Genomic DNA, 27,888 nt, shown 5'->3' on the forward strand with positions numbered 1-27,888 from the left:
CACACTGGAGGCAATCTCTTGAATGTGGCTTTGATGACTGACCATTGGAGAATCGCCCTTTTGTGATTTGAAGTCTTAGCTGGCTTTGGAATCTCTGGGTTAAGTAGCCGAGACGTAATTGGAAATTCATGACAACAGCAATTAAAGGCCTTCCTTCTAAGAGACTTAAAAGAGAGTCCAAGCAATTGGGCAAGGTTTGAGTTGTTTCTTTCGTCTACGACCACACCACAGGGAACGTACCGGTTCTCGTCCGATGACCGAAGTCAAGTCCTGTTGGGCGGCGTCAGTACCTGGCTGGGTGACCACCTGGGAATACGCCGTGTTGTAGACTTTTGGAGCCATTTTGGGACTGGACTCTTCAGAGAAGATTTCCATACGCCTCCACATCATTGATCCCTCTGTTTTCAAAATGTTGTCTTTTTTTTTGGAATTATTTTTCCAGCAAGTTGACAGCATATTAGAAGATTTTCTTGTTTGATTACAGCACTGCAACACTGAGCAGCACACTGGAGGCAATCTCTTGAATGTGGCTTTGATGACTGACCATTGGAGAATCGCCCTTTTGTGATTTGAAGTCTTAGCTGGCTTTGGAATCTCTGGGTTAAGTAGCCGAGACGTAATTGGAAATTCATGACAACAGCAGTTAAAGGCCTTCCTTCTAAGAGACTTAAAAGAGAGTCCAAGCAATTGGGCAAGGTTTGAGTTGTTTCTTTCGTCTACGACCACACCACAGGGAACGTACCGGTTCTCGTCCGATGACCGAAGTCAAGTCCTGTTGGGCGGCGTCAGTACCTGGCTGGGTGACCACCTGGGAATACGCCGTGTTGTAGACTTTTGGAGCCATTTTGGGACTGGACTCTTCAGAGAAGATTTCCATACGCCTCCACATCATTGATCCCTCTGTTTTCAAAATGTTGTCTTTTTTTTTTGGAATTATTTTTCCAGCAAGTTGACAGCATATTAGAAGATTTTCTTGTTTGATTACAGCACTGCAACACTGAGCAGCACACTGGAGGCAATCTCTTGAATGTGGCTTTGATGACTGACCATTGGAGAATCGCCCTTTTGTGATTTGAAGTCTTAGCTGGCTTTGGAATCTCTGGGTTAAGTAGCCGAGACGTAATTGGAAATTCATGACAACAGCAATTAAAGGCCTTCCTTCTAAGAGACTTAAAAGAGAGTCCAAGCAATTGGGCAAGGTTTGAGTTGTTTCTTTCGTCTACGACCACACCACAGGGAACGTACCGGTTCTCGTCCGATGACCGAAGTCAAGTCCTGTTGGGCGGCGTCAGTACCTGGCTGGGTGACCACCTGGGAATACGCCGTGTTGTAGACTTTTGGAGCCATTTTGGGACTGGACTCTTCAGAGAAGATTTCCATACGCCTCCACATCATTGATCCCTCTGTTTTCAAAATGTTGTCTTTTTTTTTTGGAATTATTTTTGCAGCAAGTTGACAGCATATTAGAAGATTTTCTTGTTTGATTACAGCACTGCAACACTGAGCAGCACACTGGAGGCAATCTCTTGAATGTGGCTTTGATGACTGACCATTGGAGAATCGCCCTTTTGTGATTTGAAGTCTTAGCTGGCTTTGGAATCTCTGGGTTAAGTAGCCGAGACGTAATTGGAAATTCATGACAACAGCAATTAAAGGCCTTCCTTCTAAGAGACTTAAAAGAGAGTCCAAGCAATTGGGCAAGGTTTGAGTTGTTTCTTTCGTCTACGACCACACCACAGGGAACGTACCGGTTCTCGTCCGATGACCGAAGTCAAGTCCTGTTGGGCGGCGTCAGTACCTGGCTGGGTGACCACCTGGGAATACGCCGTGTTGTAGACTTTTGGAGCCATTTTGGGACTGGACTCTTCAGAGAAGATTTCCATACGCCTCCACATCATTGATCCCTCTGTTTTCAAAATGTTGTCTTTTTTTTTTGGAATTATTTTTCCAGCAAGTTGACAGCATATTAGAAGATTTTCTTGTTTGATTACAGCACTGCAACACTGAGCAGCACACTGGAGGCAATCTCTTGAATGTGGCTTTGATGACTGACCATTGGAGAATCGCCCTTTTGTGATTTGAAGTCTTAGCTGGCTTTGGAATCTCTGGGTTAAGTAGCCGAGACGTAATTGGAAATTCATGACAACAGCAATTAAAGGCCTTCCTTCTAAGAGACTTAAAAGAGAGTCCAAGCAATTGGGCAAGGTTTGAGTTGTTTCTTTCGTCTACGACCACACCACAGGGAACGTACCGGTTCTCGTCCGATGACCGAAGTCAAGTCCTGTTGGGCGGCGTCAGTACCTGGCTGGGTGACCACCTGGGAATACGCCGTGTTGTAGACTTTTGGAGCCATTTTGGGACTGGACTCTTCAGAGAAGATTTCCATACGCCTCCACATCATTGATCCCTCTGTTTTCAAAATGTTGTCTTTTTTTTTGGAATTATTTTTGCAGCAAGTTGACAGCATATTAGAAGATTTTCTTGTTTGATTACAGCACTGCAACACTGAGCAGCACACTGGAGGCAATCTCTTGAATGTGGCTTTGATGACTGACCATTGGAGAATCGCCCTTTTGTGATTTGAAGTCTTAGCTGGCTTTGGAATCTCTGGGTTAAGTAGCCGAGACGTAATTGGAAATTCATGACAACAGCAATTAAAGGCCTTCCTTCTAAGAGACTTAAAAGAGAGTCCAAGCAATTGGGCAAGGTTTGAGTTGTTTCTTTCGTCTACGACCACACCACAGGGAACGTACCGGTTCTCGTCCGATGACCGAAGTCAAGTCCTGTTGGGCGGCGTCAGTACCTGGCTGGGTGACCACCTGGGAATACGCCGTGTTGTAGACTTTTGGAGCCATTTTGGGACTGGACTCTTCAGAGAAGATTTCCATACGCCTCCACATCATTGATCCCTCTGTTTTCAAAATGTTGTCTTTTTTTTTTTGGAATTATTTTTGCAGCAAGTTGACAGCATATTAGAAGATTTTCTTGTTTGATTACAGCACTGCAACACTGAGCAGCACACTGGAGGCAATCTCTTGAATGTGGCTTTGATGACTGACCATTGGAGAATCGCCCTTTTGTGATTTGAAGTCTTAGCTGGCTTTGGAATCTCTGGGTTAAGTAGCCGAGACGTAATTGGAAATTCATGACAACAGCAATTAAAGGCCTTCCTTCTAAGAGACTTAAAAGAGAGTCCAAGCAATTGGGCAAGGTTTGAGTTGTTTCTTTCGTCTACGACCACACCACAGGGAACGTACCGGTTCTCGTCCGATGACCGAAGTCAAGTCCTGTTGGGCGGCGTCAGTACCTGGCTGGGTGACCACCTGGGAATACGCCGTGTTGTAGACTTTTGGAGCCATTTTGGGACTGGACTCTTCAGAGAAGATTTCCATACGCCTCCACATCATTGATCCCTCTGTTTTCAAAATGTTGTCTTTTTTTTTTGGAATTATTTTTCCAGCAAGTTGACAGCATATTAGAAGATTTTCTTGTTTGATTACAGCACTGCAACACTGAGCAGCACACTGGAGGCAATCTCTTGAATGTGGCTTTGATGACTGACCATTGGAGAATCGCCCTTTTGTGATTTGAAGTCTTAGCTGGCTTTGGAATCTCTGGGTTAAGTAGCCGAGACGTAATTGGAAATTCATGACAACAGCAATTAAAGGCCTTCCTTCTAAGAGACTTAAAAGAGAGTCCAAGCAATTGGGCAAGGTTTGAGTTGTTTCTTTCGTCTACGACCACACCACAGGGAACGTACCGGTTCTCGTCCGATGACCGAAGTCAAGTCCTGTTGGGCGGCGTCAGTACCTGGCTGGGTGACCACCTGGGAATACGCCGTGTTGTAGACTTTTGGAGCCATTTTGGGACTGGACTCTTCAGAGAAGATTTCCATACGCCTCCACATCATTGATCCCTCTGTTTTCAAAATGTTGTCTTGTTTTTTTGGAATTATTTTTGCAGCAAGTTGACAGCATATTAGAAGATTTTCTTGTTTGATTACAGCACTGCAACACTGAGCAGCACACTGGAGGCAATCTCTTGAATGTGGCTTTGATGACTGACCATTGGAGAATCGCCCTTTTGTGATTTGAAGTCTTAGCTGGCTTTGGAATCTCTGGGTTAAGTAGCCGAGACGTAATTGGAAATTCATGACAACAGCAATTAAAGGCCTTCCTTCTAAGAGACTTAAAAGAGAGTCCAAGCAATTGGGCAAGGTTTGAGTTGTTTCTTTCGTCTACGACCACACCACAGGGAACGTACCGGTTCTCGTCCGATGACCGAAGTCAAGTCCTGTTGGGCGGCGTCAGTACCTGGCTGGGTGACCACCTGGGAATACGCCGTGTTGTAGACTTTTGGAGCCATTTTGGGACTGGACTCTTCAGAGAAGATTTCCATACGCCTCCACATCATTGATCCCTCTGTTTTCAAAATGTTGTCTTTTTTTTTTGGAATTATTTTTGCAGCAAGTTGACAGCATATTAGAAGATTTTCTTGTTTGATTACAGCACTGCAACACTGAGCAGCACACTGGAGGCAATCGCTTGAATGTGGCTTTGATGACTGACCATTGGAGAATCGCCCTTTTGTGATTTGAAGTCTTAGCTGGCTTTGGAATCTCTGGGTTAAGTAGCCGAGACGTAATTGGAAATTCATGACAACAGCAATTAAAGGCCTTCCTTCTAAGAGACTTAAAAGAGAGTCCAAGCAATTGGGCAAGGTTTGAGTTGTTTCTTTCGTCTACGACCACACCACAGGGAACGTACCGGTTCTCGTCCGATCACCGAAGTCAAGTCCTGTTGGGCGGCGTCAGTACCTGGCTGGGTGACCACCTGGGAATACGCCGTGTTGTAGACTTTTGGAGCCATTTTGGGACTGGACTCTTCAGAGAAGATTTCCATACGCCTCCACATCATTGATCCCTCTGTTTTCAAAATGTTGTCTTTTTTTTTTGGAATTATTTTTCCAGCAAGTTGACAGCATATTAGAAGATTTTCTTGTTTGATTACAGCACTGCAACACTGAGCAGCACACTGGAGGCAATCTCTTGAATGTGGCTTTGATGACTGACCATTGGAGAATCGCCCTTTTGTGATTTGAAGTCTTAGCTGGCTTTGGAATCTCTGGGTTAAGTAGCCGAGACGTAATTGGAAATTCATGACAACAGCAATTAAAGGCCTTCCTTCTAAGAGACTTAAAAGAGAGTCCAAGCAATTGGGCAAGGTTTGAGTTGTTTCTTTCGTCTACGACCACACCACAGGGAACGTACCGGTTCTCGTCCGATGACCGAAGTCAAGTCCTGTTGGGCGGCGTCAGTACCTGGCTGGGTGACCACCTGGGAATACGCCGTGTTGTAGACTTTTGGAGCCATTTTGGGACTGGACTCTTCAGAGAAGATTTCCATACGCCTCCACATCATTGATCCCTCTGTTTTCAAAATGTTGTCTTGTTTTTTTGGAATTATTTTTGCAGCAAGTTGACAGCATATTAGAAGATTTTCTTGTTTGATTACAGCACTGCAACACTGAGCAGCACACTGGAGGCAATCTCTTGAATGTGGCTTTGATGACTGACCATTGGAGAATCGCCCTTTTGTGATTTGAAGTCTTAGCTGGCTTTGGAATCTCTGGGTTAAGTAGCCGAGACGTAATTGGAAATTCATGACAACAGCAATTAAAGGCCTTCCTTCTAAGAGACTTAAAAGAGAGTCCAAGCAATTGGGCAAGGTTTGAGTTGTTTCTTTCGTCTACGACCACACCACAGGGAACGTACCGGTTCTCGTCCGATGACCGAAGTCAAGTCCTGTTGGGCGGCGTCAGTACCTGGCTGGGTGACCACCTGGGAATACGCCGTGTTGTAGACTTTTGGAGCCATTTTGGGACTGGACTCTTCAGAGAAGATTTCCATACGCCTCCACATCATTGATCCCTCTGTTTTCAAAATGTTGTCTTTTTTTTTTGGAATTATTTTTGCAGCAAGTTGACAGCATATTAGAAGATTTTCTTGTTTGATTACAGCACTGCAACACTGAGCAGCACACTGGAGGCAATCTCTTGAATGTGGCTTTGATGACTGACCATTGGAGAATCGCCCTTTTGTGATTTGAAGTCTTAGCTGGCTTTGGAATCTCTGGGTTAAGTAGCCGAGACGTAATTGGAAATTCATGACAACAGCAATTAAAGGCCTTCCTTCTAAGAGACTTAAAAGAGAGTCCAAGCAATTGGGCAAGGTTTGAGTTGTTTCTTTCGTCTACGACCACACCACAGGGAACGTACCGGTTCTCGTCCGATGACCGAAGTCAAGTCCTGTTGGGCGGCGTCAGTACCTGGCTGGGTGACCACCTGGGAATACGCCGTGTTGTAGACTTTTGGAGCCATTTTGGGACTGGACTCTTCAGAGAAGATTTCCATACGCCTCCACATCATTGATCCCTCTGTTTTCAAAATGTTGTCTTTTTTTTTGGAATTATTTTTCCAGCAAGTTGACAGCATATTAGAAGATTTTCTTGTTTGATTACAGTACTGCAACACTGAGCAGCACACTGGAGGCAATCTCTTGAATGTGGCTTTGATGACTGACCATTGGAGAATCGCCCTTTTGTGATTTGAAGTCTTAGCTGGCTTTGGAATCTCTGGGTTAAGTAGCCGAGACGTAATTGGAAATTCATGACAACAGCAATTAAAGGCCTTCCTTCTAAGAGACTTAAAAGAGAGTCCAAGCAATTGGGCAAGGTTTGAGTTGTTTCTTTCGTCTACGACCACACCACAGGGAACGTACCGGTTCTCGTCCGATGACCGAAGTCAAGTCCTGTTGGGCGGCGTCAGTACCTGGCTGGGTGACCACCTGGGAATACGCCGTGTTGTAGACTTTTGGAGCCATTTTGGGACTGGACTCTTCAGAGAAGATTTCCATGCGCCTCCACATCATTGATCCCTCTGTTTTCAAAATGTTGTCTTTTTTTTTTTGGAATTATTTTTGCAGCAAGTTGACAGCATATTAGAAGATTTTCTTGTTTGATTACAGCACTGCAACACTGAGCAGCACACTGGAGGCAATCTCTTGAATGTGGCTTTGATGACTGACCATTGGAGAATCGCCCTTTTGTGATTTGAAGTCTTAGCTGGCTTTGGAATCTCTGGGTTAAGTAGCCGAGACGTAATTGGAAATTCATGACAACAGCAATTAAAGGCCTTCCTTCTAAGAGACTTAAAAGAGAGTCCAAGCAATTGGGCAAGGTTTGAGTTGTTTCTTTCGTCTACGACCACACCACAGGGAACGTACCGGTTCTCGTCCGATGACCGAAGTCAAGTCCTGTTGGGCGGCGTCAGTACCTGGCTGGGTGACCACCTGGGAATACGCCGTGTTGTAGACTTTTGGAGCCATTTTGGGACTGGACTCTTCAGAGAAGATTTCCATACGCCTCCACATCATTGATCCCTCTGTTTTCAAAATGTTGTCTTTTTTTTTTGGAATTATTTTTGCAGCAAGTTGACAGCATATTAGAAGATTTTCTTGTTTGATTACAGCACTGCAACACTGAGCAGCACACTGGAGGCAATCTCTTGAATGTGGCTTTGATGACTGACCATTGGAGAATCGCCCTTTTGTGATTTGAAGTCTTAGCTGGCTTTGGAATCTCTGGGTTAAGTAGCCGAGACGTAATTGGAAATTCATGACAACAGCAATTAAAGGCCTTCCTTCTAAGAGACTTAAAAGAGAGTCCAAGCAATTGGGCAAGGTTTGAGTTGTTTCTTTCGTCTACGACCACACCACAGGGAACGTACCGGTTCTCGTCCGATGACCGAAGTCAAGTCCTGTTGGGCGGCGTCAGTACCTGGCTGGGTGACCACCTGGGAATACGCCGTGTTGTAGACTTTTGGAGCCATTTTGGGACTGGACTCTTCAGAGAAGATTTCCATACGCCTCCACATCATTGATCCCTCTGTTTTCAAAATGTTGTCTTTTTTTTTTGGAATTATTTTTGCAGCAAGTTGACAGCATATTAGAAGATTTTCTTGTTTGATTACAGCACTGCAACACTGAGCAGCACACTGGAGGCAATCTCTTGAATGTGGCTTTGATGACTGACCATTGGAGAATCGCCCTTTTGTGATTTGAAGTCTTAGCTGGCTTTGGAATCTCTGGGTTAAGTAGCCGAGACGTAATTGGAAATTCATGACAACAGCAATTAAAGGCCTTCCTTCTAAGAGACTTAAAAGAGAGTCCAAGCAATTGGGCAAGGTTTGAGTTGTTTCTTTCGTCTACGACCACACCACAGGGAACGTACCGGTTCTCGTCCGATGACCGAAGTCAAGTCCTGTTGGGCGGCGTCAGTACCTGGCTGGGTGACCACCTGGGAATACGCCGTGTTGTAGACTTTTGGAGCCATTTTGGGACTGGACTCTTCAGAGAAGATTTCCATACGCCTCCACATCATTGATCCCTCTGTTTTCAAAATGTTGTCTTTTTTTTTTGGAATTATTTTTCCAGCAAGTTGACAGCATATTAGAAGATTTTCTTGTTTGATTACAGCACTGCAACACTGAGCAGCACACTGGAGGCAATCTCTTGAATGTGGCTTTGATGACTGACCATTGGAGAATCGCCCTTTTGTGATTTGAAGTCTTAGCTGGCTTTGGAATCTCTGGGTTAAGTAGCCGAGACGTAATTGGAAATTCATGACAACAGCAGTTAAAGGCCTTCCTTCTAAGAGACTTAAAAGAGAGTCCAAGCAATTGGGCAAGGTTTGAGTTGTTTCTTTCGTCTACGACCACACCACAGGGAACGTACCGGTTCTCGTCCGATGACCGAAGTCAAGTCCTGTTGGGCGGCGTCAGTACCTGGCTGGGTGACCACCTGGGAATACGCCGTGTTGTAGACTTTTGGAGCCATTTTGGGACTGGACTCTTCAGAGAAGATTTCCATACGCCTCCACATCATTGATCCCTCTGTTTTCAAAATGTTGTCTTTTTTTTTTGGAATTATTTTTGCAGCAAGTTGACAGCATATTAGAAGATTTTCTTGTTTGATTACAGCACTGCAACACTGAGCAGCACACTGGAGGCAATCTCTTGAATGTGGCTTTGATGACTGACCATTGGAGAATCGCCCTTTTGTGATTTGAAGTCTTAGCTGGCTTTGGAATCTCTGGGTTAAGTAGCCGAGACGTAATTGGAAATTCATGACAACAGCAATTAAAGGCCTTCCTTCTAAGAGACTTAAAAGAGAGTCCAAGCAATTGGGCAAGGTTTGAGTTGTTTCTTTCGTCTACGACCACACCACAGGGAACGTACCGGTTCTCGTCCGATGACCGAAGTCAAGTCCTGTTGGGCGGCGTCAGTACCTGGCTGGGTGACCACCTGGGAATACGCCGTGTTGTAGACTTTTGGAGCCATTTTGGGACTGGACTCTTCAGAGAAGATTTCCATACGCCTCCACATCATTGATCCCTCTGTTTTCAAAATGTTGTCTTTTTTTTTTGGAATTATTTTTCCAGCAAGTTGACAGCATATTAGAAGATTTTCTTGTTTGATTACAGCACTGCAACACTGAGCAGCACACTGGAGGCAATCTCTTGAATGTGGCTTTGATGACTGACCATTGGAGAATCGCCCTTTTGTGATTTGAAGTCTTAGCTGGCTTTGGAATCTCTGGGTTAAGTAGCCGAGACGTAATTGGAAATTCATGACAACAGCAATTAAAGGCCTTCCTTCTAAGAGACTTAAAAGAGAGTCCAAGCAATTGGGCAAGGTTTGAGTTGTTTCTTTCGTCTACGACCACACCACAGGGAACGTACCGGTTCTCGTCCGATGACCGAAGTCAAGTCCTGTTGGGCGGCGTCAGTACCTGGCTGGGTGACCACCTGGGAATACGCCGTGTTGTAGACTTTTGGAGCCATTTTGGGACTGGACTCTTCAGAGAAGATTTCCATACGCCTCCACATCATTGATCCCTCTGTTTTCAAAATGTTGTCTTTTTTTTTTGGAATTATTTTTGCAGCAAGTTGACAGCATATTAGAAGATTTTCTTGTTTGATTACAGCACTGCAACACTGAGCAGCACACTGGAGGCAATCTCTTGAATGTGGCTTTGATGACTGACCATTGGAGAATCGCCCTTTTGTGATTTGAAGTCTTAGCTGGCTTTGGAATCTCTGGGTTAAGTAGCCGAGACGTAATTGGAAATTCATGACAACAGCAATTAAAGGCCTTCCTTCTAAGAGACTTAAAAGAGAGTCCAAGCAATTGGGCAAGGTTTGAGTTGTTTCTTTCGTCTACGACCACACCACAGGGAACGTACCGGTTCTCGTCCGATGACCGAAGTCAAGTCCTGTTGGGCGGCGTCAGTACCTGGCTGGGTGACCACCTGGGAATACGCCGTGTTGTAGACTTTTGGAGCCATTTTGGGACTGGACTCTTCAGAGAAGATTTCCATACGCCTCCACATCATTGATCCCTCTGTTTTCAAAATGTTGTCTTGTTTTTTTGGAATTATTTTTGCAGCAAGTTGACAGCATATTAGAAGATTTTCTTGTTTGATTACAGCACTGCAACACTGAGCAGCACACTGGAGGCAATCTCTTGAATGTGGCTTTGATGACTGACCATTGGAGAATCGCCCTTTTGTGATTTGAAGTCTTAGCTGGCTTTGGAATCTCTGGGTTAAGTAGCCGAGACGTAATTGGAAATTCATGACAACAGCAATTAAAGGCCTTCCTTCTAAGAGACTTAAAAGAGAGTCCAAGCAATTGGGCAAGGTTTGAGTTGTTTCTTTCGTCTACGACCACACCACAGGGAACGTACCGGTTCTCGTCCGATGACCGAAGTCAAGTCCTGTTGGGCGGCGTCAGTACCTGGCTGGGTGACCACCTGGGAATACGCCGTGTTGTAGACTTTTGGAGCCATTTTGGGACTGGACTCTTCAGAGAAGATTTCCATACGCCTCCACATCATTGATCCCTCTGTTTTCAAAATGTTGTCTTGTTTTTTTGGAATTATTTTTCCAGCAAGTTGACAGCATATTAGAAGATTTTCTTGTTTGATTACAGCACTGCAACACTGAGCAGCACACTGGAGGCAATCTCTTGAATGTGGCTTTGATGACTGACCATTGGAGAATCGCCCTTTTGTGATTTGAAGTCTTAGCTGGCTTTGGAATCTCTGGGTTAAGTAGCCGAGACGTAATTGGAAATTCATGACAACAGCAATTAAAGGCCTTCCTTCTAAGAGACTTAAAAGAGAGTCCAAGCAATTGGGCAAGGTTTGAGTTGTTTCTTTCGTCTACGACCACACCACAGGGAACGTACCGGTTCTCGTCCGATGACCGAAGTCAAGTCCTGTTGGGCGGCGTCAGTACCTGGCTGGGTGACCACCTGGGAATACGCCGTGTTGTAGACTTTTGGAGCCATTTTGGGACTGGACTCTTCAGAGAAGATTTCCATACGCCTCCACATCATTGATCCCTCTGTTTTCAAAATGTTGTCTTGTTTTTTTGGAATTATTTTTCCAGCAAGTTGACAGCATATTAGAAGATTTTCTTGTTTGATTACAGCACTGCAACACTGAGCAGCACACTGGAGGCAATCTCTTGAATGTGGCTTTGATGACTGACCATTGGAGAATCGCCCTTTTGTGATTTGAAGTCTTAGCTGGCTTTGGAATCTCTGGGTTAAGTAGCCGAGACGTAATTGGAAATTCATGACAACAGCAATTAAAGGCCTTCCTTCTAAGAGACTTAAAAGAGAGTCCAAGCAATTGGGCAAGGTTTGAGTTGTTTCTTTCGTCTACGACCACACCACAGGGAACGTACCGGTTCTCGTCCGATGACTGAAGTCAAGTCCTGTTGGGCGGCGTCAGTACCTGGCTGGGTGACCACCTGGGAATACGCCGTGTTGTAGACTTTTGGAGCCATTTTGGGACTGGACTCTTCAGAGAAGATTTCCATACGCCTCCACATCATTGATCCCTCTGTTTTCAAAATGTTGTCTTTTTTTTTTGGAATTATTTTTGCAGCAAGTTGACAGCATATTAGAAGATTTTCTTGTTTGATTACAGCACTGCAACACTGAGCAGCACACTGGAGGCAATCTCTTGAATGTGGCTTTGATGACTGACCATTGGAGAATCGCCCTTTTGTGATTTGAAGTCTTAGCTGGCTTTGGAATCTCTGGGTTAAGTAGCCGAGACGTAATTGGAAATTCATGACAACAGCAATTAAAGGCCTTCCTTCTAAGAGACTTAAAAGAGAGTCCAAGCAATTGGGCAAGGTTTGAGTTGTTTCTTTCGTCTACGACCACACCACAGGGAACGTACCGGTTCTCGTCCGATGACCGAAGTCAAGTCCTGTTGGGCGGCGTCAGTACCTGGCTGGGTGACCACCTGGGAATACGCCGTGTTGTAGACTTTTGGAGCCATTTTGGGACTGGACTCTTCAGAGAAGATTTCCATACGCCTCCACATCATTGATCCCTCTGTTTTCAAAATGTTGTCTTTTTTTTTTGGAATTATTTTTGCAGCAAGTTGACAGCATATTAGAAGATTTTCTTGTTTGATTACAGCACTGCAACACTGAGCAGCACACTGGAGGCAATCTCTTGAATGTGGCTTTGATGACTGACCATTGGAGAGTCGCCCTTTTGTGATTTGAAGTCTTAGCTGGCTTTGGAATCTCTGGGTTAAGTAGCCGAGACGTAATTGGAAATTCATGACAACAGCAATTAAAGGCCTTCCTTCTAAGAGACTTAAAAGAGAGTCCAAGCAATTGGGCAAGGTTTGAGTTGTTTCTTTCGTCTACGACCACACCACAGGGAACGTACCGGTTCTCGTCCGATGACCGAAGTCAAGTCCTGTTGGGCGGCGTCAGTACCTGGCTGGGTGACCACCTGGGAATACGCCGTGTTGTAGACTTTTGGAGCCATTTTGGGACTGGACTCTTCAGAGAAGATTTCCATACGCCTCCACATCATTGATCCCTCTGTTTTCAAAATGTTGTCTTTTTTTTTTGGAATTATTTTTCCAGCAAGTTGACAGCATATTAGAAGATTTTCTTGTTTGATTACAGCACTGCAACACTGAGCAGCACACTGGAGGCAATCTCTTGAATGTGGCTTTGATGACTGACCATTGGAGAATCGCCCTTTTGTGATTTGAAGTCTTAGCTGGCTTTGGAATCTCTGGGTTAAGTAGCCGAGACGTAATTGGAAATTCATGACAACAGCAATTAAAGGCCTTCCTTCTAAGAGACTTAAAAGAGAGTCCAAGCAATTGGGCAAGGTTTGAGTTGTTTCTTTCGTCTACGACCACACCACAGGGAACGTACCGGTTCTCGTCCGATGACCGAAGTCAAGTCCTGTTGGGCGGCGTCAGTACCTGGCTGGGTGACCACCTGGGAATACGCCGTGTTGTAGACTTTTGGAGCCATTTTGGGACTGGACTCTTCAGAGAAGATTTCCATACGCCTCCACATCATTGATCCCTCTGTTTTCAAAATGTTGTCTTTTTTTTTTTGGAATTATTTTTCCAGCAAGTTGACAGCATATTAGAAGATTTTCTTGTTTGATTACAGCACTGCAACACTGAGCAGCACACTGGAGGCAATCTCTTGAATGTGGCTTTGATGACTGACCATTGGAGAATCGCCCTTTTGTGATTTGAAGTCTTAGCTGGCTTTGGAATCTCTGGGTTAAGTAGCCGAGACGTAATTGGAAATTCATGACAACAGCAATTAAAGGCCTTCCTTCTAAGAGACTTAAAAGAGAGTCCAAGCAATTGGGCAAGGTTTGAGTTGTTTCTTTCGTCTACGACCACACCACAGGGAACGTACCGGTTCTCGTCCGATGACCGAAGTCAAGTCCTGTTGGGCGGCGTCAGTACCTGGCTGGGTGACCACCTGGGAATACGCCGTGTTGTAGACTTTTGGAGCCATTTTGGGACTGGACTCTTCAGAGAAGATTTCCATACGCCTCCACATCATTGATCCCTCTGTTTTCAAAATGTTGTCTTTTTTTTTTGGAATTATTTTTCCAGCAAGTTGACAGCATATTAGAAGATTTTCTTGTTTGATTACAGCACTGCAACACTGAGCAGCACACTGGAGGCAATCTCTTGAATGTGGCTTTGATGACTGACCATTGGAGAATCGCCCTTTTGTGATTTGAAGTCTTAGCTGGCTTTGGAATCTCTGGGTTAAGTAGCCGAGACGTAATTGGAAATTCATGACAACAGCAATTAAAGGCCTTCCTTCTAAGAGACTTAAAAGAGAGTCCAAGCAATTGGGCAAGGTTTGAGTTGTTTCTTTCGTCTACGACCACACCACAGGGAACGTACCGGTTCTCGTCCGATGACCGAAGTCAAGTCCTGTTGGGCGGCGTCAGTACCTGGCTGGGTGACCACCTGGGAATACGCCGTGTTGTAGACTTTTGGAGCCATTTTGGGACTGGACTCTTCAGAGAAGATTTCCATACGCCTCCACATCATTGATCCCTCTGTTTTCAAAATGTTGTCTTTTTTTTTTGGAATTATTTTTCCAGCAAGTTGACAGCATATTAGAAGATTTTCTTGTTTGATTACAGCACTGCAACACTGAGCAGCACACTGGAGGCAATCTCTTGAATGTGGCTTTGATGACTGACCATTGGAGAATCGCCCTTTTGTGATTTGAAGTCTTAGCTGGCTTTGGAATCTCTGGGTTAAGTAGCCGAGACGTAATTGGAAATTCATGACAACAGCAATTAAAGGCCTTCCTTCTAAGAGACTTAAAAGAGAGTCCAAGCAATTGGGCAAGGTTTGAGTTGTTTCTTTCGTCTACGACCACACCACAGGGAACGTACCGGTTCTCGTCCGATGACCGAAGTCAAGTCCTGTTGGGCGGCGTCAGTACCTGGCTGGGTGACCACCTGGGAATACGCCGTGTTGTAGACTTTTGGAGCCATTTTGGGACTGGACTCTTCAGAGAAGATTTCCATACGCCTCCACATCATTGATCCCTCTGTTTTCAAAATGTTGTCTTTTTTTTTTTGGAATTATTTTTCCAGCAAGTTGACAGCATATTAGAAGATTTTCTTGTTTGATTACAGCACTGCAACACTGAGCAGCACACTGGAGGCAATCTCTTGAATGTGGCTTTGATGACTGACCATTGGAGAATCGCCCTTTTGTGATTTGAAGTCTTAGCTGGCTTTGGAATCTCTGGGTTAAGTAGCCGAGACGTAATTGGAAATTCATGACAACAGCAATTAAAGGCCTTCCTTCTAAGAGACTTAAAAGAGAGTCCAAGCAATTGGGCAAGGTTTGAGTTGTTTCTTTCGTCTACGACCACACCACAGGGAACGTACCGGTTCTCGTCCGATGACCGAAGTCAAGTCCTGTTGGGCGGCGTCAGTACCTGGCTGGGTGACCACCTGGGAATACGCCGTGTTGTAGACTTTTGGAGCCATTTTGGGACTGGACTCTTCAGAGAAGATTTCCATACGCCTCCACATCATTGATCCCTCTGTTTTCAAAATGTTGTCTTTTTTTTTTGGAATTATTTTTGCAGCAAGTTGACAGCATATTAGAAGATTTTCTTGTTTGATTACAGCACTGCAACACTGAGCAGCACACTGGAGGCAATCTCTTGAATGTGGCTTTGATGACTGACCATTGGAGAATCGCCCTTTTGTGATTTGAAGTCTTAGCTGGCTTTGGAATCTCTGGGTTAAGTAGCCGAGACGTAATTGGAAATTCATGACAACAGCAATTAAAGGCCTTCCTTCTAAGAGACTTAAAAGAGAGTCCAAGCAATTGGGCAAGGTTTGAGTTGTTTCTTTCGTCTACGACCACACCACAGGGAACGTACCGGTTCTCGTCCGATGACCGAAGTCAAGTCCTGTTGGGCGGCGTCAGTACCTGGCTGGGTGACCACCTGGGAATACGCCGTGTTGTAGACTTTTGGAGCCATTTTGGGACTGGACTCTTCAGAGAAGATTTCCATACGCCTCCACATCATTGATCCCTCTGTTTTCAAAATGTTGTCTTTTTTTTTTGGAAATTTTTTTCCAGCAAGTTGACAGCATATTAGAAGATTTTCTTGTTTGATTACAGCACTGCAACACTGAGCAGCACACTGGAGGCAATCTCTTGAATGTGGCTTTGATGACTGACCATTGGAGAATCGCCCTTTTGTGATTTGAAGTCTTAGCTGGCTTTGGAATCTCTGGGTTAAGTAGCCGAGACGTAATTGGAAATTCATGACAACAGCAATTAAAGGCCTTCCTTCTAAGAGACTTAAAAGAGAGTCCAAGCAATTGGGCAAGGTTTGAGTTGTTTCTTTCGTCTACGACCACACCACAGGGAACGTACCGGTTCTCGTCCGATGACCGAAGTCAAGTCCTGTTGGGCGGCGTCAGTACCTGGCTGGGTGACCACCTGGGAATACGCCGTGTTGTAGACTTTTGGAGCCATTTTGGGACTGGACTCTTCAGAGAAGATTTCCATACGCCTCCACATCATTGATCCCTCTGTTTTCAAAATGTTGTCTTTTTTTTTTGGAATTATTTTTCCAGCAAGTTGACAGCATATTAGAAGATTTTCTTGTTTGATTACAGCACTGCAACACTGAGCAGCACACTGGAGGCAATCTCTTGAATGTGGCTTTGATGACTGACCATTGGAGAATCGCCCTTTTGTGATTTGAAGTCTTAGCTGGCTTTGGAATCTCTGGGTTAAGTAGCCGAGACGTAATTGGAAATTCATGACAACAGCAATTAAAGGCCTTCCTTCTAAGAGACTTAAAAGAGAGTCCAAGCAATTGGGCAAGGTTTGAGTTGTTTCTTTCGTCTACGACCACACCACAGGGAACGTACCGGTTCTCGTCCGATGACCGAAGTCAAGTCCTGTTGGGCGGCGTCAGTACCTGGCTGGGTGACCACCTGGGAATACGCCGTGTTGTAGACTTTTGGAGCCATTTTGGGACTGGACTCTTCAGAGAAGATTTCCATACGCCTCCACATCATTGATCCCTCTGTTTTCAAAATGTTGTCTTTTTTTTTTGGAATTATTTTTGCAGCAAGTTGACAGCATATTAGAAGATTTTCTTGTTTGATTACAGCACTGCAACACTGAGCAGCACACTGGAGGCAATCTCTTGAATGTGGCTTTGATGACTGACCATTGGAGAATCGCCCTTTTGTGATTTGAAGTCTTAGCTGGCTTTGGAATCTCTGGGTTAAGTAGCCGAGACGTAATTGGAAATTCATGACAACAGCAATTAAAGGCCTTCCTTCTAAGAGACTTAAAAGAGAGTCCAAGCAATTGGGCAAGGTTTGAGTTGTTTCTTTCGTCTACGACCACACCACAGGGAACGTACCGGTTCTCGTCCGATGACCGAAGTCAAGTCCTGTTGGGCGGCGTCAGTACCTGGCTGGGTGACCACCTGGGAATACGCCGTGTTGTAGACTTTTGGAGCCATTTTGGGACTGGACTCTTCAGAGAAGATTTCCATACGCCTCCACATCATTGATCCCTCTGTTTTCAAAATGTTGTCTTTTTTTTTTGGAATTATTTTTCCAGCAAGTTGACAGCATATTAGAAGATTTTCTTGTTTGATTACAGCACTGCAACACTGAGCAGCACACTGGAGGCAATCTCTTGAATGTGGCTTTGATGACTGACCATTGGAGAATCGCCCTTTTGTGATTTGAAGTCTTAGCTGGCTTTGGAATCTCTGGGTTAAGTAGCCGAGACGTAATTGGAAATTCATGACAACAGCAATTAAAGGCCTTCCTTCTAAGAGACTTAAAAGAGAGTCCAAGCAATTGGGCAAGGTTTGAGTTGTTTCTTTCGTCTACGACCACACCACAGGGAACGTACCGGTTCTCGTCCGATCACCGAAGTCAAGTCCTGTTGGGCGGCGTCAGTACCTGGCTGGGTGACCACCTGGGAATACGCCGTGTTGTAGACTTTTGGAGCCATTTTGGGACTGGACTCTTCAGAGAAGATTTCCATACGCCTCCACATCATTGATCCCTCTGTTTTCAAAATGTTGTCTTTTTTTTTTTGGAATTATTTTTCCAGCAAGTTGACAGCATATTAGAAGATTTTCTTGTTTGATTACAGCACTGCAACACTGAGCAGCACACTGGAGGCAATCTCTTGAATGTGGCTTTGATGACTGACCATTGGAGAATCGCCCTTTTGTGATTTGAAGTCTTAGCTGGCTTTGGAATCTCTGGGTTAAGTAGCCGAGACGTAATTGGAAATTCATGACAACAGCAATTAAAGGCCTTCCTTCTAAGAGACTTAAAAGAGAGTCCAAGCAATTGGGCAAGGTTTGAGTTGTTTCTTTCGTCTACGACCACACCACAGGGAACGTACCGGTTCTCGTCCGATGACCGAAGTCAAGTCCTGTTGGGCGGCGTCAGTACCTGGCTGGGTGACCACCTGGGAATACGCCGTGTTGTAGACTTTTGGAGCCATTTTGGGACTGGACTCTTCAGAGAAGATTTCCATACGCCTCCACATCATTGATCCCTCTGTTTTCAAAATGTTGTCTTTTTTTTTTGGAATTATTTTTGCAGCAAGTTGACAGCATATTAGAAGATTTTCTTGTTTGATTACAGCACTGCAACACTGAGCAGCACACTGGAGGCAATCTCTTGAATGTGGCTTTGATGACTGACCATTGGAGAGTCGCCCTTTTGTGATTTGAAGTCTTAGCTGGCTTTGGAATCTCTGGGTTAAGTAGCCGAGACGTAATTGGAAATTCATGACAACAGCAATTAAAGGCCTTCCTTCTAAGAGACTTAAAAGAGAGTCCAAGCAATTGGGCAAGGTTTGAGTTGTTTCTTTCGTCTACGACCACACCACAGGGAACGTACCGGTTCTCGTCCGATGACCGAAGTCAAGTCCTGTTGGGCGGCGTCAGTACCTGGCTGGGTGACCACCTGGGAATACGCCGTGTTGTAGACTTTTGGAGCCATTTTGGGACTGGACTCTTCAGAGAAGATTTCCATACGCCTCCACATCATTGATCCCTCTGTTTTCAAAATGTTGTCTTTTTTTTTTGGAATTATTTTTCCAGCAAGTTGACAGCATATTAGAAGATTTTCTTGTTTGATTACAGCACTGCAACACTGAGCAGCACACTGGAGGCAATCTCTTGAATGTGGCTTTGATGACTGACCATTGGAGAATCGCCCTTTTGTGATTTGAAGTCTTAGCTGGCTTTGGAATCTCTGGGTTAAGTAGCCGAGACGTAATTGGAAATTCATGACAACAGCAATTAAAGGCCTTCCTTCTAAGAGACTTAAAAGAGAGTCCAAGCAATTGGGCAAGGTTTGAGTTGTTTCTTTCGTCTACGACCACACCACAGGGAACGTACCGGTTCTCGTCCGATGACCGAAGTCAAGTCCTGTTGGGCGGCGTCAGTACCTGGCTGGGTGACCACCTGGGAATACGCCGTGTTGTAGACTTTTGGAGCCATTTTGGGACTGGACTCTTCAGAGAAGATTTCCATACGCCTCCACATCATTGATCCCTCTGTTTTCAAAATGTTGTCTTTTTTTTTTGGAATTATTTTTCCAGCAAGTTGACAGCATATTAGAAGATTTTCTTGTTTGATTACAGCACTGCAACACTGAGCAGCACACTGGAGGCAATCTCTTGAATGTGGCTTTGATGACTGACCATTGGAGAATCGCCCTTTTGTGATTTGAAGTCTTAGCTGGCTTTGGAATCTCTGGGTTAAGTAGCCGAGACGTAATTGGAAATTCATGACAACAGCAATTAAAGGCCTTCCTTCTAAGAGACTTAAAAGAGAGTCCAAGCAATTGGGCAAGGTTTGAGTTGTTTCTTTCGTCTACGACCACACCACAGGGAACGTACCGGTTCTCGTCCGATGACCGAAGTCAAGTCCTGTTGGGCGGCGTCAGTACCTGGCTGGGTGACCACCTGGGAATACGCCGTGTTGTAGACTTTTGGAGCCATTTTGGGACTGGACTCTTCAGAGAAGATTTCCATACGCCTCCACATCATTGATCCCTCTGTTTTCAAAATGTTGTCTTTTTTTTTTTGGAATTATTTTTCCAGCAAGTTGACAGCATATTAGAAGATTTTCTTGTTTGATTACAGCACTGCAACACTGAGCAGCACACTGGAGGCAATCTCTTGAATGTGGCTTTGATGACTGACCATTGGAGAATCGCCCTTTTGTGATTTGAAGTCTTAGCTGGCTTTGGAATCTCTGGGTTAAGTAGCCGAGACGTAATTGGAAATTCATGACAACAGCAATTAAAGGCCTTCCTTCTAAGAGACTTAAAAGAGAGTCCAAGCAATTGGGCAAGGTTTGAGTTGTTTCTTTCGTCTACGACCACACCACAGGGAACGTACCGGTTCTCGTCCGATGACCGAAGTCAAGTCCTGTTGGGCGGCGTCAGTACCTGGCTGGGTGACCACCTGGGAATACGCCGTGTTGTAGACTTTTGGAGCCATTTTGGGACTGGACTCTTCAGAGAAGATTTCCATACGCCTCCACATCATTGATCCCTCTGTTTTCAAAATGTTGTCTTTTTTTTTTGGAATTATTTTTGCAGCAAGTTGACAGCATATTAGAAGATTTTCTTGTTTGATTACAGCACTGCAACACTGAGCAGCACACTGGAGGCAATCTCTTGAATGTGGCTTTGATGACTGACCATTGGAGAATCGCCCTTTTGTGATTTGAAGTCTTAGCTGGCTTTGGAATCTCTGGGTTAAGTAGCCGAGACGTAATTGGAAATTCATGACAACAGCAATTAAAGGCCTTCCTTCTAAGAGACTTAAAAGAGAGTCCAAGCAATTGGGCAAGGTTTGAGTTGTTTCTTTCGTCTACGACCACACCACAGGGAACGTACCGGTTCTCGTCCGATGACCGAAGTCAAGTCCTGTTGGGTGGCGTCAGTACCTGGCTGGGTGACCACCTGGGAATACGCCGTGTTGTAGACTTTTGGAGCCATTTTGGGACTGGACTCTTCAGAGAAGATTTCCATACGCCTCCACATCATTGATCCCTCTGTTTTCAAAATGTTGTCTTTTTTTTTTGGAAATTTTTTTCCAGCAAGTTGACAGCATATTAGAAGATTTTCTTGTTTGATTACAGCACTGCAACACTGAGCAGCACACTGGAGGCAATCTCTTGAATGTGGCTTTGATGACTGACCATTGGAGAATCGCCCTTTTGTGATTTGAAGTCTTAGCTGGCTTTGGAATCTCTGGGTTAAGTAGCCGAGACGTAATTGGAAATTCATGACAACAGCAATTAAAGGCCTTCCTTCTAAGAGACTTAAAAGAGAGTCCAAGCAATTGGGCAAGGTTTGAGTTGTTTCTTTCGTCTACGACCACACCACAGGGAACGTACCGGTTCTCGTCCGATGACCGAAGTCAAGTCCTGTTGGGCGGCGTCAGTACCTGGCTGGGTGACCACCTGGGAATACGCCGTGTTGTAGACTTTTGGAGCCATTTTGGGACTGGACTCTTCAGAGAAGATTTCCATACGCCTCCACATCATTGATCCCTCTGTTTTCAAAATGTTGTCTTTTTTTTTTGGAATTATTTTTGCAGCAAGTTGACAGCATATTAGAAGATTTTCTTGTTTGATTACAGCACTGCAACACTGAGCAGCACACTGGAGGCAATCTCTTGAATGTGGCTTTGATGACTGACCATTGGAGAATCGCCCTTTTGTGATTTGAAGTCTTAGCTGGCTTTGGAATCTCTGGGTTAAGTAGCCGAGACGTAATTGGAAATTCATGACAACAGCAATTAAAGGCCTTCCTTCTAAGAGACTTAAAAGAGAGTCCAAGCAATTGGGCAAGGTTTGAGTTGTTTCTTTCGTCTACGACCACACCACAGGGAACGTACCGGTTCTCGTCCGATGACCGAAGTCAAGTCCTGTTGGGCGGCGTCAGTACCTGGCTGGGTGACCACCTGGGAATACGCCGTGTTGTAGACTTTTGGAGCCATTTTGGGACTGGACTCTTCAGAGAAGATTTCCATACGCCTCCACATCATTGATCCCTCTGTTTTCAAAATGTTGTCTTTTTTTTTTGGAATTATTTTTGCAGCAAGTTGACAGCATATTAGAAGATTTTCTTGTTTGATTACAGCACTGCAACACTGAGCAGCACACTGGAGGCAATCTCTTGAATGTGGCTTTGATGACTGACCATTGGAGAATCGCCCTTTTGTGATTTGAAGTCTTAGCTGGCTTTGGAATCTCTGGGTTAAGTAGCCGAGACGTAATTGGAAATTCATGACAACAGCAATTAAAGGCCTTCCTTCTAAGAGACTTAAAAGAGAGTCCAAGCAATTGGGCAAGGTTTGAGTTGTTTCTTTCGTCTACGACCACACCACAGGGAACGTACCGGTTCTCGTCCGATGACCGAAGTCAAGTCCTGTTGGGCGGCGTCAGTACCTGGCTGGGTGACCACCTGGGAATACGCCGTGTTGTAGACTTTTGGAGCCATTTTGGGACTGGACTCTTCAGAGAAGATTTCCATACGCCTCCACATCATTGATCCCTCTGTTTTCAAAATGTTGTCTTTTTTTTTTGGAATTATTTTTCCAGCAAGTTGACAGCATATTAGAAGATTTTCTTGTTTGATTACAGCACTGCAACACTGAGCAGCACACTGGAGGCAATCTCTTGAATGTGGCTTTGATGACTGACCATTGGAGAATCGCCCTTTTGTGATTTGAAGTCTTAGCTGGCTTTGGAATCTCTGGGTTAAGTAGCCGAGACGTAATTGGAAATTCATGACAACAGCAATTAAAGGCCTTCCTTCTAAGAGACTTAAAAGAGAGTCCAAGCAATTGGGCAAGGTTTGAGTTGTTTCTTTCGTCTACGACCACACCACAGGGAACGTACCGGTTCTCGTCCGATCACCGAAGTCAAGTCCTGTTGGGCGGCGTCAGTACCTGGCTGGGTGACCACCTGGGAATACGCCGTGTTGTAGACTTTTGGAGCCATTTTGGGACTGGACTCTTCAGAGAAGATTTCCATACGCCTCCACATCATTGATCCCTCTGTTTTCAAAATGTTGTCTTTTTTTTTTGGAATTATTTTTGCAGCAAGTTGACAGCATATTAGAAGATTTTCTTGTTTGATTACAGCACTGCAACACTGAGCAGCACACTGGAGGCAATCTCTTGAATGTGGCTTTGATGACTGACCATTGGAGAATCGCCCTTTTGTGATTTGAAGTCTTAGCTGGCTTTGGAATCTCTGGGTTAAGTAGCCGAGACGTAATTGGAAATTCATGACAACAGCAATTAAAGGCCTTCCTTCTAAGAGACTTAAAAGAGAGTCCAAGCAATTGGGCAAGGTTTGAGTTGTTTCTTTCGTCTACGACCACACCACAGGGAACGTACCGGTTCTCGTCCGATGACCGAAGTCAAGTCCTGTTGGGCGGCGTCAGTACCTGGCTGGGTGACCACCTGGGAATACGCCGTGTTGTAGACTTTTGGAGCCATTTTGGGACTGGACTCTTCAGAGAAGATTTCCATACGCCTCCACATCATTGATCCCTCTGTTTTCAAAATGTTGTCTTTTTTTTTTGGAATTATTTTTCCAGCAAGTTGACAGCATATTAGAAGATTTTCTTGTTTGATTACAGCACTGCAACACTGAGCAGCACACTGGAGGCAATCTCTTGAATGTGGCTTTGATGACTGACCATTGGAGAATCGCCCTTTTGTGATTTGAAGTCTTAGCTGGCTTTGGAATCTCTGGGTTAAGTAGCCGAGACGTAATTGGAAATTCATGACAACAGCAATTAAAGGCCTTCCTTCTAAGAGACTTAAAAGAGAGTCCAAGCAATTGGGCAAGGTTTGAGTTGTTTCTTTCGTCTACGACCACACCACAGGGAACGTACCGGTTCTCGTCCGATCACCGAAGTCAAGTCCTGTTGGGCGGCGTCAGTACCTGGCTGGGTGACCACCTGGGAATACGCCGTGTTGTAGACTTTTGGAGCCATTTTGGGACTGGACTCTTCAGAGAAGATTTCCATACGCCTCCACATCATTGATCCCTCTGTTTTCAAAATGTTGTCTTTTTTTTTTGGAATTATTTTTCCAGCAAGTTGACAGCATATTAGAAGATTTTCTTGTTTGATTACAGCACTGCAACACTGAGCAGCACACTGGAGGCAATCTCTTGAATGTGGCTTTGATGACTGACCATTGGAGAATCGCCCTTTTGTGATTTGAAGTCTTAGCTGGCTTTGGAATCTCTGGGTTAAGTAGCCGAGACGTAATTGGAAATTCATGACAACAGCAGTTAAAGGCCTTCCTTCTAAGAGACTTAAAAGAGAGTCCAAGCAATTGGGCAAGGTTTGAGTTGTTTCTTTCGTCTACGACCACACCACAGGGAACGTACCGGTTCTCGTCCGATGACCGAAGTCAAGTCCTGTTGGGCGGCGTCAGTACCTGGCTGGGTGACCACCTGGGAATACGCCGTGTTGTAGACTTTTGGAGCCATTTTGGGACTGGACTCTTCAGAGAAGATTTCCATACGCCTCCACATCATTGATCCCTCTGTTTTCAAAATGTTGTCTTTTTTTTTTGGAATTATTTTTCCAGCAAGTTGACAGCATATTAGAAGATTTTCTTGTTTGATTACAGCACTGCAACACTGAGCAGCACACTGGAGGCAATCTCTTGAATGTGGCTTTGATGACTGACCATTGGAGAATCGCCCTTTTGTGATTTGAAGTCTTAGCTGGCTTTGGAATCTCTGGGTTAAGTAGCCGAGACGTAATTGGAAATTCATGACAACAGCAATTAAAGGCCTTCCTTCTAAGAGACTTAAAAGAGAGTCCAAGCAATTGGGCAAGGTTTGAGTTGTTTCTTTCGTCTACGACCACACCACAGGGAACGTACCGGTTCTCGTCCGATGACCGAAGTCAAGTCCTGTTGGGCGGCGTCAGTACCTGGCTGGGTGACCACCTGGGAATACGCCGTGTTGTAGACTTTTGGAGCCATTTTGGGACTGGACTCTTCAGAGAAGATTTCCATACGCCTCCACATCATTGATCCCTCTGTTTTCAAAATGTTGTCTTTTTTTTTTGGAATTATTTTTCCAGCAAGTTGACAGCATATTAGAAGATTTTCTTGTTTGATTACAGCACTGCAACACTGAGCAGCACACTGGAGGCAATCTCTTGAATGTGACTTTGATGACTGACCATTGGAGAATCGCCCTTTTGTGATTTGAAGTCTTAGCTGGCTTTGGAATCTCTGGGTTAAGTAGCCGAGACGTAATTGGAAATTCATGACAACAGCAATTAAAGGCCTTCCTTCTAAGAGACTTAAAAGAGAGTCCAAGCAATTGGGCAAGGTTTGAGTTGTTTCTTTCGTCTACGACCACACCACAGGGAACGTACCGGTTCTCGTGCGAGCTCTGTGCTAATCTGTGGAATCTTTGCCTGTTCTTGGCCATCGAAGTGTTTAGATATTGTGATCTGTTTGCGGAAAAGTTGTTTGATTAGTTGGCGATCTTATTTTGTGGAAAAGCCTAACCATACTTTGAGTGTGGGAGTTTTGTGTTCCGTAATTTCGGGACGCCAATATGGCGGACCGGAGAGAAAGGAGCGTCACGTTTCGTTCACCTGTTAGAATTGGTTTAGGTAATCTTAAAGCTGGAATTGAAAAGGAAATCAGCGACACTTTGAAAGTATTTCAAGATCTTGGAGATAATGTATACCTGCTGGAACTTGAAACGAAAGCTGACGCGGAGTTTCTTGTTAGTAACGGTTTTGATGTCGAAGAGTTCCACTTCGATTGCTCTCCTCCTCATGGGAAGTTTATGAACGTCAGTATTTTGGGTCTTCGCTCCTACGTAGACGACGAGGAGGTGAAATTGGCCCTAACGGAGTATGGTGTTTTGAAAAGTGAGGTGATACGTCTCAAATACAAAGCCGACCACGATTTGGCCGGTATGGAAAACGGCAATCGCCTGGTGAAGATGGTTTTAGACAAACCATCTTTGCCGTATTCTATGCGAATCGGAGGTGAGTGGTGCAGAATCATACACAATAACCAGCAACCTGTGTGTTTGGAATGTAAGGAACTTGGGCATACCAGGAAAAAGTGCCCGATGATTCGCTGCAGAGTGTGCAAGCAGCGAGGACACATGTCGTATAATTGCGAGCAGAGGGAAGCGAACGACGAAGACGAGCCCCACACAGATCGAGATGGCGCCGCGGCCGATGCTCAGCAAGATGCACAGCGAGGGGCGCCAAGTGAGTCTGAAGAAGACTCAGAAAAGGATACTCCTACGCAAAATGATCAAGTAAATGAAAGTCAATCCGTTCCAGAAAATCACGATGAAGAAATGGAGCAAGAGGAAAGAGCACAAGGGTTAAAACGACAACACACAACTGACACTGATTCTGACGGCAAGGCTAACGTCTCCGTTCGTCGTCAGAGAATTCATCCTCCGCCAAACCTTCCTAACGGAAGAAGAAAGGAGAAAAAGACTGCCTCCGATACCGATCATAAGTCGTCTGCAAGTTAGCTTTCTTATTTTTTATAACGAACAATGGACCGGGACTTTATAATCATCTTCCTCTGTTTAGTCATGACAACCATTTTAACTGTAAACTCACAGGGGCTTCGCTCCCCTGATCGACGAAAAATGGCTTTTTCCTATTTTCTTCGAAACAGACTAGATATAATTCTACTTCAAGAAACTCATTGGACTGTTGACATGGAGATGCAAATCAAACGCGAGTGGATGGGTGATGTTATCTTTAATCATGGCACAAATACCGCGAGAGGTGTCGCTATCCTCATTCATTCACGCCTTGAGTGTATTGTGAACCATATACGAAGTGATAATGAAGGTCGGATTTTAAATGTAGTTCTGGAACTTGATGATCAAACCTTGAACATCATAAACATATACGCACCTCAAACAGACAGCGATCGACGAATTTTCTTTTCTAGCTTGGATGGTTTTATTTCCGAGAAGCTTGACAACATCATCGGTGGTGACTTTAATTGCATCGCAGACGCAAGGGATAAATTCGGTGGAAATCCAAATGCTAGGAATTTTGCTGCCACAACTCTCCATGGAATTTGCACACGACTTAACATATCTGATATCTGGAGGGATCGAAATAAGGATAAACGCTGCTTTACTTGGACTGCGCGACATCCAACAAATGGAACACACATACGCACGCGAATTGACAAATTCTTAATTAGCCACTCCTTAAATCAATTTGTTATGGACGCCTCGATCAAACCCTTTCCTCATTCTGACCATGACAGTGTCTGTCTGACTCTAAACTTTGACAGGATAAAACGCGGACCCGGATACTGGCACTTTAACAACAACCTATTGTCTAACGCGGCCTTCGAGTCCGAGATCAACGATTTCTGGACTTTTTGGAAAACCAAGTTCGACGTTTTTGAAGACCCGCTACTATGGTGGGACAAGGCGAAACAAGGTTTCAAAATCGTTGCAATTCGATGCGGTAAAATACTAGGAAAGCTGAAACGCCATGAAAAGTTTCAACTAGAGCGTAACCTCATAAAGCTGCAGGAAAAATCCAACAATGGTAACACACGGGACATTGAGAACTACCTTCTTGCGACAGAAAAATTAAAGCAGTTGGAACTGAAAGATCTAGAAGCCACTAAAATTAGAACGAAAGCTCAGTTTTTAGAAGAAGGAGAACGGAGCACACGCTACTTCTATTCGCTTGAGAAATGCCGAAAAGCAGAACAAACGATTCGTGTTTTGACAAAAGATAACCTTGATGTCGTCTCGGAACCACAAGATCTGCTGAAAGAAACCCACAAATTCTACAAACAACTCTTTGCAGCCCAACCTAGTGATGCACATGCAAGAAACAATTTTCTAGACTGTGCT

The 27,888-nt window shown here is 44.6% G+C and overlaps 1 protein-coding gene, 4 non-coding genes and 46 pseudogenes across 5 annotated transcripts; all 51 read left to right on the forward strand.

Annotated features, from left to right (window-relative positions):
* Positions 1-212: 212 nt before the first annotated feature.
* On the forward strand, positions 213-331 carry LOC149100445 (5S ribosomal RNA; annotated as a pseudogene).
* Positions 332-714: 383 nt separating this feature from the next.
* Positions 715-833, forward strand: LOC149100446 (5S ribosomal RNA; annotated as a pseudogene).
* A 384-nt stretch (positions 834-1,217) lies between these two features.
* Positions 1,218-1,336, forward strand: LOC149100447 (5S ribosomal RNA; annotated as a pseudogene).
* Positions 1,337-1,720: 384 nt separating this feature from the next.
* LOC149100448 (5S ribosomal RNA) lies at positions 1,721-1,839 on the forward strand (annotated as a pseudogene).
* A 384-nt stretch (positions 1,840-2,223) lies between these two features.
* On the forward strand, positions 2,224-2,342 carry LOC149100449 (5S ribosomal RNA; annotated as a pseudogene).
* A 383-nt stretch (positions 2,343-2,725) lies between these two features.
* Positions 2,726-2,844, forward strand: LOC149100450 (5S ribosomal RNA; annotated as a pseudogene).
* Positions 2,845-3,229: 385 nt separating this feature from the next.
* Positions 3,230-3,348, forward strand: LOC149100451 (5S ribosomal RNA; annotated as a pseudogene).
* A 384-nt stretch (positions 3,349-3,732) lies between these two features.
* LOC149100452 (5S ribosomal RNA) lies at positions 3,733-3,851 on the forward strand (annotated as a pseudogene).
* Positions 3,852-4,235: 384 nt separating this feature from the next.
* Positions 4,236-4,354, forward strand: LOC149100453 (5S ribosomal RNA; annotated as a pseudogene).
* Positions 4,355-4,738: 384 nt separating this feature from the next.
* Positions 4,739-4,857, forward strand: LOC149100454 (5S ribosomal RNA). The gene has a single exon (XR_016203278.1). It is a non-coding gene; the product is annotated as a 5S ribosomal RNA (ribosomal RNA).
* Positions 4,858-5,241: 384 nt separating this feature from the next.
* LOC149100455 (5S ribosomal RNA) lies at positions 5,242-5,360 on the forward strand (annotated as a pseudogene).
* A 384-nt stretch (positions 5,361-5,744) lies between these two features.
* LOC149100456 (5S ribosomal RNA) lies at positions 5,745-5,863 on the forward strand (annotated as a pseudogene).
* A 384-nt stretch (positions 5,864-6,247) lies between these two features.
* LOC149100457 (5S ribosomal RNA) lies at positions 6,248-6,366 on the forward strand (annotated as a pseudogene).
* A 383-nt stretch (positions 6,367-6,749) lies between these two features.
* Positions 6,750-6,868, forward strand: LOC149100458 (5S ribosomal RNA; annotated as a pseudogene).
* Positions 6,869-7,253: 385 nt separating this feature from the next.
* On the forward strand, positions 7,254-7,372 carry LOC149100459 (5S ribosomal RNA; annotated as a pseudogene).
* Positions 7,373-7,756: 384 nt separating this feature from the next.
* On the forward strand, positions 7,757-7,875 carry LOC149100460 (5S ribosomal RNA; annotated as a pseudogene).
* A 384-nt stretch (positions 7,876-8,259) lies between these two features.
* LOC149100461 (5S ribosomal RNA) lies at positions 8,260-8,378 on the forward strand (annotated as a pseudogene).
* A 384-nt stretch (positions 8,379-8,762) lies between these two features.
* Positions 8,763-8,881, forward strand: LOC149100462 (5S ribosomal RNA; annotated as a pseudogene).
* Positions 8,882-9,265: 384 nt separating this feature from the next.
* Positions 9,266-9,384, forward strand: LOC149100463 (5S ribosomal RNA; annotated as a pseudogene).
* A 384-nt stretch (positions 9,385-9,768) lies between these two features.
* On the forward strand, positions 9,769-9,887 carry LOC149100464 (5S ribosomal RNA; annotated as a pseudogene).
* A 384-nt stretch (positions 9,888-10,271) lies between these two features.
* LOC149100465 (5S ribosomal RNA) lies at positions 10,272-10,390 on the forward strand (annotated as a pseudogene).
* A 384-nt stretch (positions 10,391-10,774) lies between these two features.
* LOC149100466 (5S ribosomal RNA) lies at positions 10,775-10,893 on the forward strand (annotated as a pseudogene).
* A 384-nt stretch (positions 10,894-11,277) lies between these two features.
* On the forward strand, positions 11,278-11,396 carry LOC149100467 (5S ribosomal RNA; annotated as a pseudogene).
* Positions 11,397-11,780: 384 nt separating this feature from the next.
* LOC149100468 (5S ribosomal RNA) lies at positions 11,781-11,899 on the forward strand (annotated as a pseudogene).
* Positions 11,900-12,283: 384 nt separating this feature from the next.
* LOC149100469 (5S ribosomal RNA) lies at positions 12,284-12,402 on the forward strand (annotated as a pseudogene).
* Positions 12,403-12,786: 384 nt separating this feature from the next.
* Positions 12,787-12,905, forward strand: LOC149100470 (5S ribosomal RNA; annotated as a pseudogene).
* A 384-nt stretch (positions 12,906-13,289) lies between these two features.
* On the forward strand, positions 13,290-13,408 carry LOC149100471 (5S ribosomal RNA; annotated as a pseudogene).
* A 385-nt stretch (positions 13,409-13,793) lies between these two features.
* On the forward strand, positions 13,794-13,912 carry LOC149100472 (5S ribosomal RNA; annotated as a pseudogene).
* A 384-nt stretch (positions 13,913-14,296) lies between these two features.
* LOC149100473 (5S ribosomal RNA) lies at positions 14,297-14,415 on the forward strand (annotated as a pseudogene).
* Positions 14,416-14,799: 384 nt separating this feature from the next.
* Positions 14,800-14,918, forward strand: LOC149100474 (5S ribosomal RNA; annotated as a pseudogene).
* A 385-nt stretch (positions 14,919-15,303) lies between these two features.
* On the forward strand, positions 15,304-15,422 carry LOC149100475 (5S ribosomal RNA; annotated as a pseudogene).
* A 384-nt stretch (positions 15,423-15,806) lies between these two features.
* Positions 15,807-15,925, forward strand: LOC149100476 (5S ribosomal RNA; annotated as a pseudogene).
* Positions 15,926-16,309: 384 nt separating this feature from the next.
* On the forward strand, positions 16,310-16,428 carry LOC149100477 (5S ribosomal RNA; annotated as a pseudogene).
* A 384-nt stretch (positions 16,429-16,812) lies between these two features.
* On the forward strand, positions 16,813-16,931 carry LOC149100478 (5S ribosomal RNA; annotated as a pseudogene).
* Positions 16,932-17,315: 384 nt separating this feature from the next.
* Positions 17,316-17,434, forward strand: LOC149100479 (5S ribosomal RNA; annotated as a pseudogene).
* Positions 17,435-17,818: 384 nt separating this feature from the next.
* LOC149100480 (5S ribosomal RNA) lies at positions 17,819-17,937 on the forward strand. Its single transcript, XR_016203279.1, has one exon. It is a non-coding gene; the product is annotated as a 5S ribosomal RNA (ribosomal RNA).
* A 385-nt stretch (positions 17,938-18,322) lies between these two features.
* LOC149100481 (5S ribosomal RNA) lies at positions 18,323-18,441 on the forward strand (annotated as a pseudogene).
* Positions 18,442-18,825: 384 nt separating this feature from the next.
* LOC149100482 (5S ribosomal RNA) lies at positions 18,826-18,944 on the forward strand (annotated as a pseudogene).
* A 384-nt stretch (positions 18,945-19,328) lies between these two features.
* On the forward strand, positions 19,329-19,447 carry LOC149100483 (5S ribosomal RNA; annotated as a pseudogene).
* Positions 19,448-19,831: 384 nt separating this feature from the next.
* LOC149100484 (5S ribosomal RNA) lies at positions 19,832-19,950 on the forward strand (annotated as a pseudogene).
* Positions 19,951-20,335: 385 nt separating this feature from the next.
* On the forward strand, positions 20,336-20,454 carry LOC149100485 (5S ribosomal RNA; annotated as a pseudogene).
* Positions 20,455-20,838: 384 nt separating this feature from the next.
* On the forward strand, positions 20,839-20,957 carry LOC149100486 (5S ribosomal RNA; annotated as a pseudogene).
* Positions 20,958-21,341: 384 nt separating this feature from the next.
* LOC149100487 (5S ribosomal RNA) lies at positions 21,342-21,460 on the forward strand (annotated as a pseudogene).
* A 384-nt stretch (positions 21,461-21,844) lies between these two features.
* On the forward strand, positions 21,845-21,963 carry LOC149100488 (5S ribosomal RNA; annotated as a pseudogene).
* A 384-nt stretch (positions 21,964-22,347) lies between these two features.
* LOC149100489 (5S ribosomal RNA) lies at positions 22,348-22,466 on the forward strand (annotated as a pseudogene).
* A 384-nt stretch (positions 22,467-22,850) lies between these two features.
* LOC149100490 (5S ribosomal RNA) lies at positions 22,851-22,969 on the forward strand. Its single transcript, XR_016203280.1, has one exon. It is a non-coding gene; the product is annotated as a 5S ribosomal RNA (ribosomal RNA).
* Positions 22,970-23,353: 384 nt separating this feature from the next.
* Positions 23,354-23,472, forward strand: LOC149100491 (5S ribosomal RNA; annotated as a pseudogene).
* Positions 23,473-23,856: 384 nt separating this feature from the next.
* LOC149100492 (5S ribosomal RNA) lies at positions 23,857-23,975 on the forward strand. Its single transcript, XR_016203281.1, has one exon. It is a non-coding gene; the product is annotated as a 5S ribosomal RNA (ribosomal RNA).
* Positions 23,976-24,359: 384 nt separating this feature from the next.
* Positions 24,360-24,478, forward strand: LOC149100493 (5S ribosomal RNA; annotated as a pseudogene).
* A 384-nt stretch (positions 24,479-24,862) lies between these two features.
* On the forward strand, positions 24,863-24,981 carry LOC149100494 (5S ribosomal RNA; annotated as a pseudogene).
* A 334-nt stretch (positions 24,982-25,315) lies between these two features.
* LOC149100495 (uncharacterized) lies at positions 25,316-26,842 on the forward strand. Its single transcript, XM_089276285.1, has one exon. It carries the CDS (start codon positions 25,579-25,581, stop codon positions 26,524-26,526), a length of 948 nt encoding a protein of 315 aa, XP_089132411.1. The 5' UTR covers positions 25,316-25,578; the 3' UTR covers positions 26,527-26,842.
* The last annotated feature ends 1,046 nt before the right edge of the window (positions 26,843-27,888 follow it).

The sequence above is a fragment of the Orbicella faveolata genome, unplaced genomic scaffold, assembly GCF_042242905.1.
Source record: "Orbicella faveolata isolate gen_17 unplaced genomic scaffold, um_ofav_v1 contig_4, whole genome shotgun sequence".
Lineage (NCBI taxonomy): Eukaryota > Metazoa > Cnidaria > Anthozoa > Scleractinia > Merulinidae > Orbicella > Orbicella faveolata.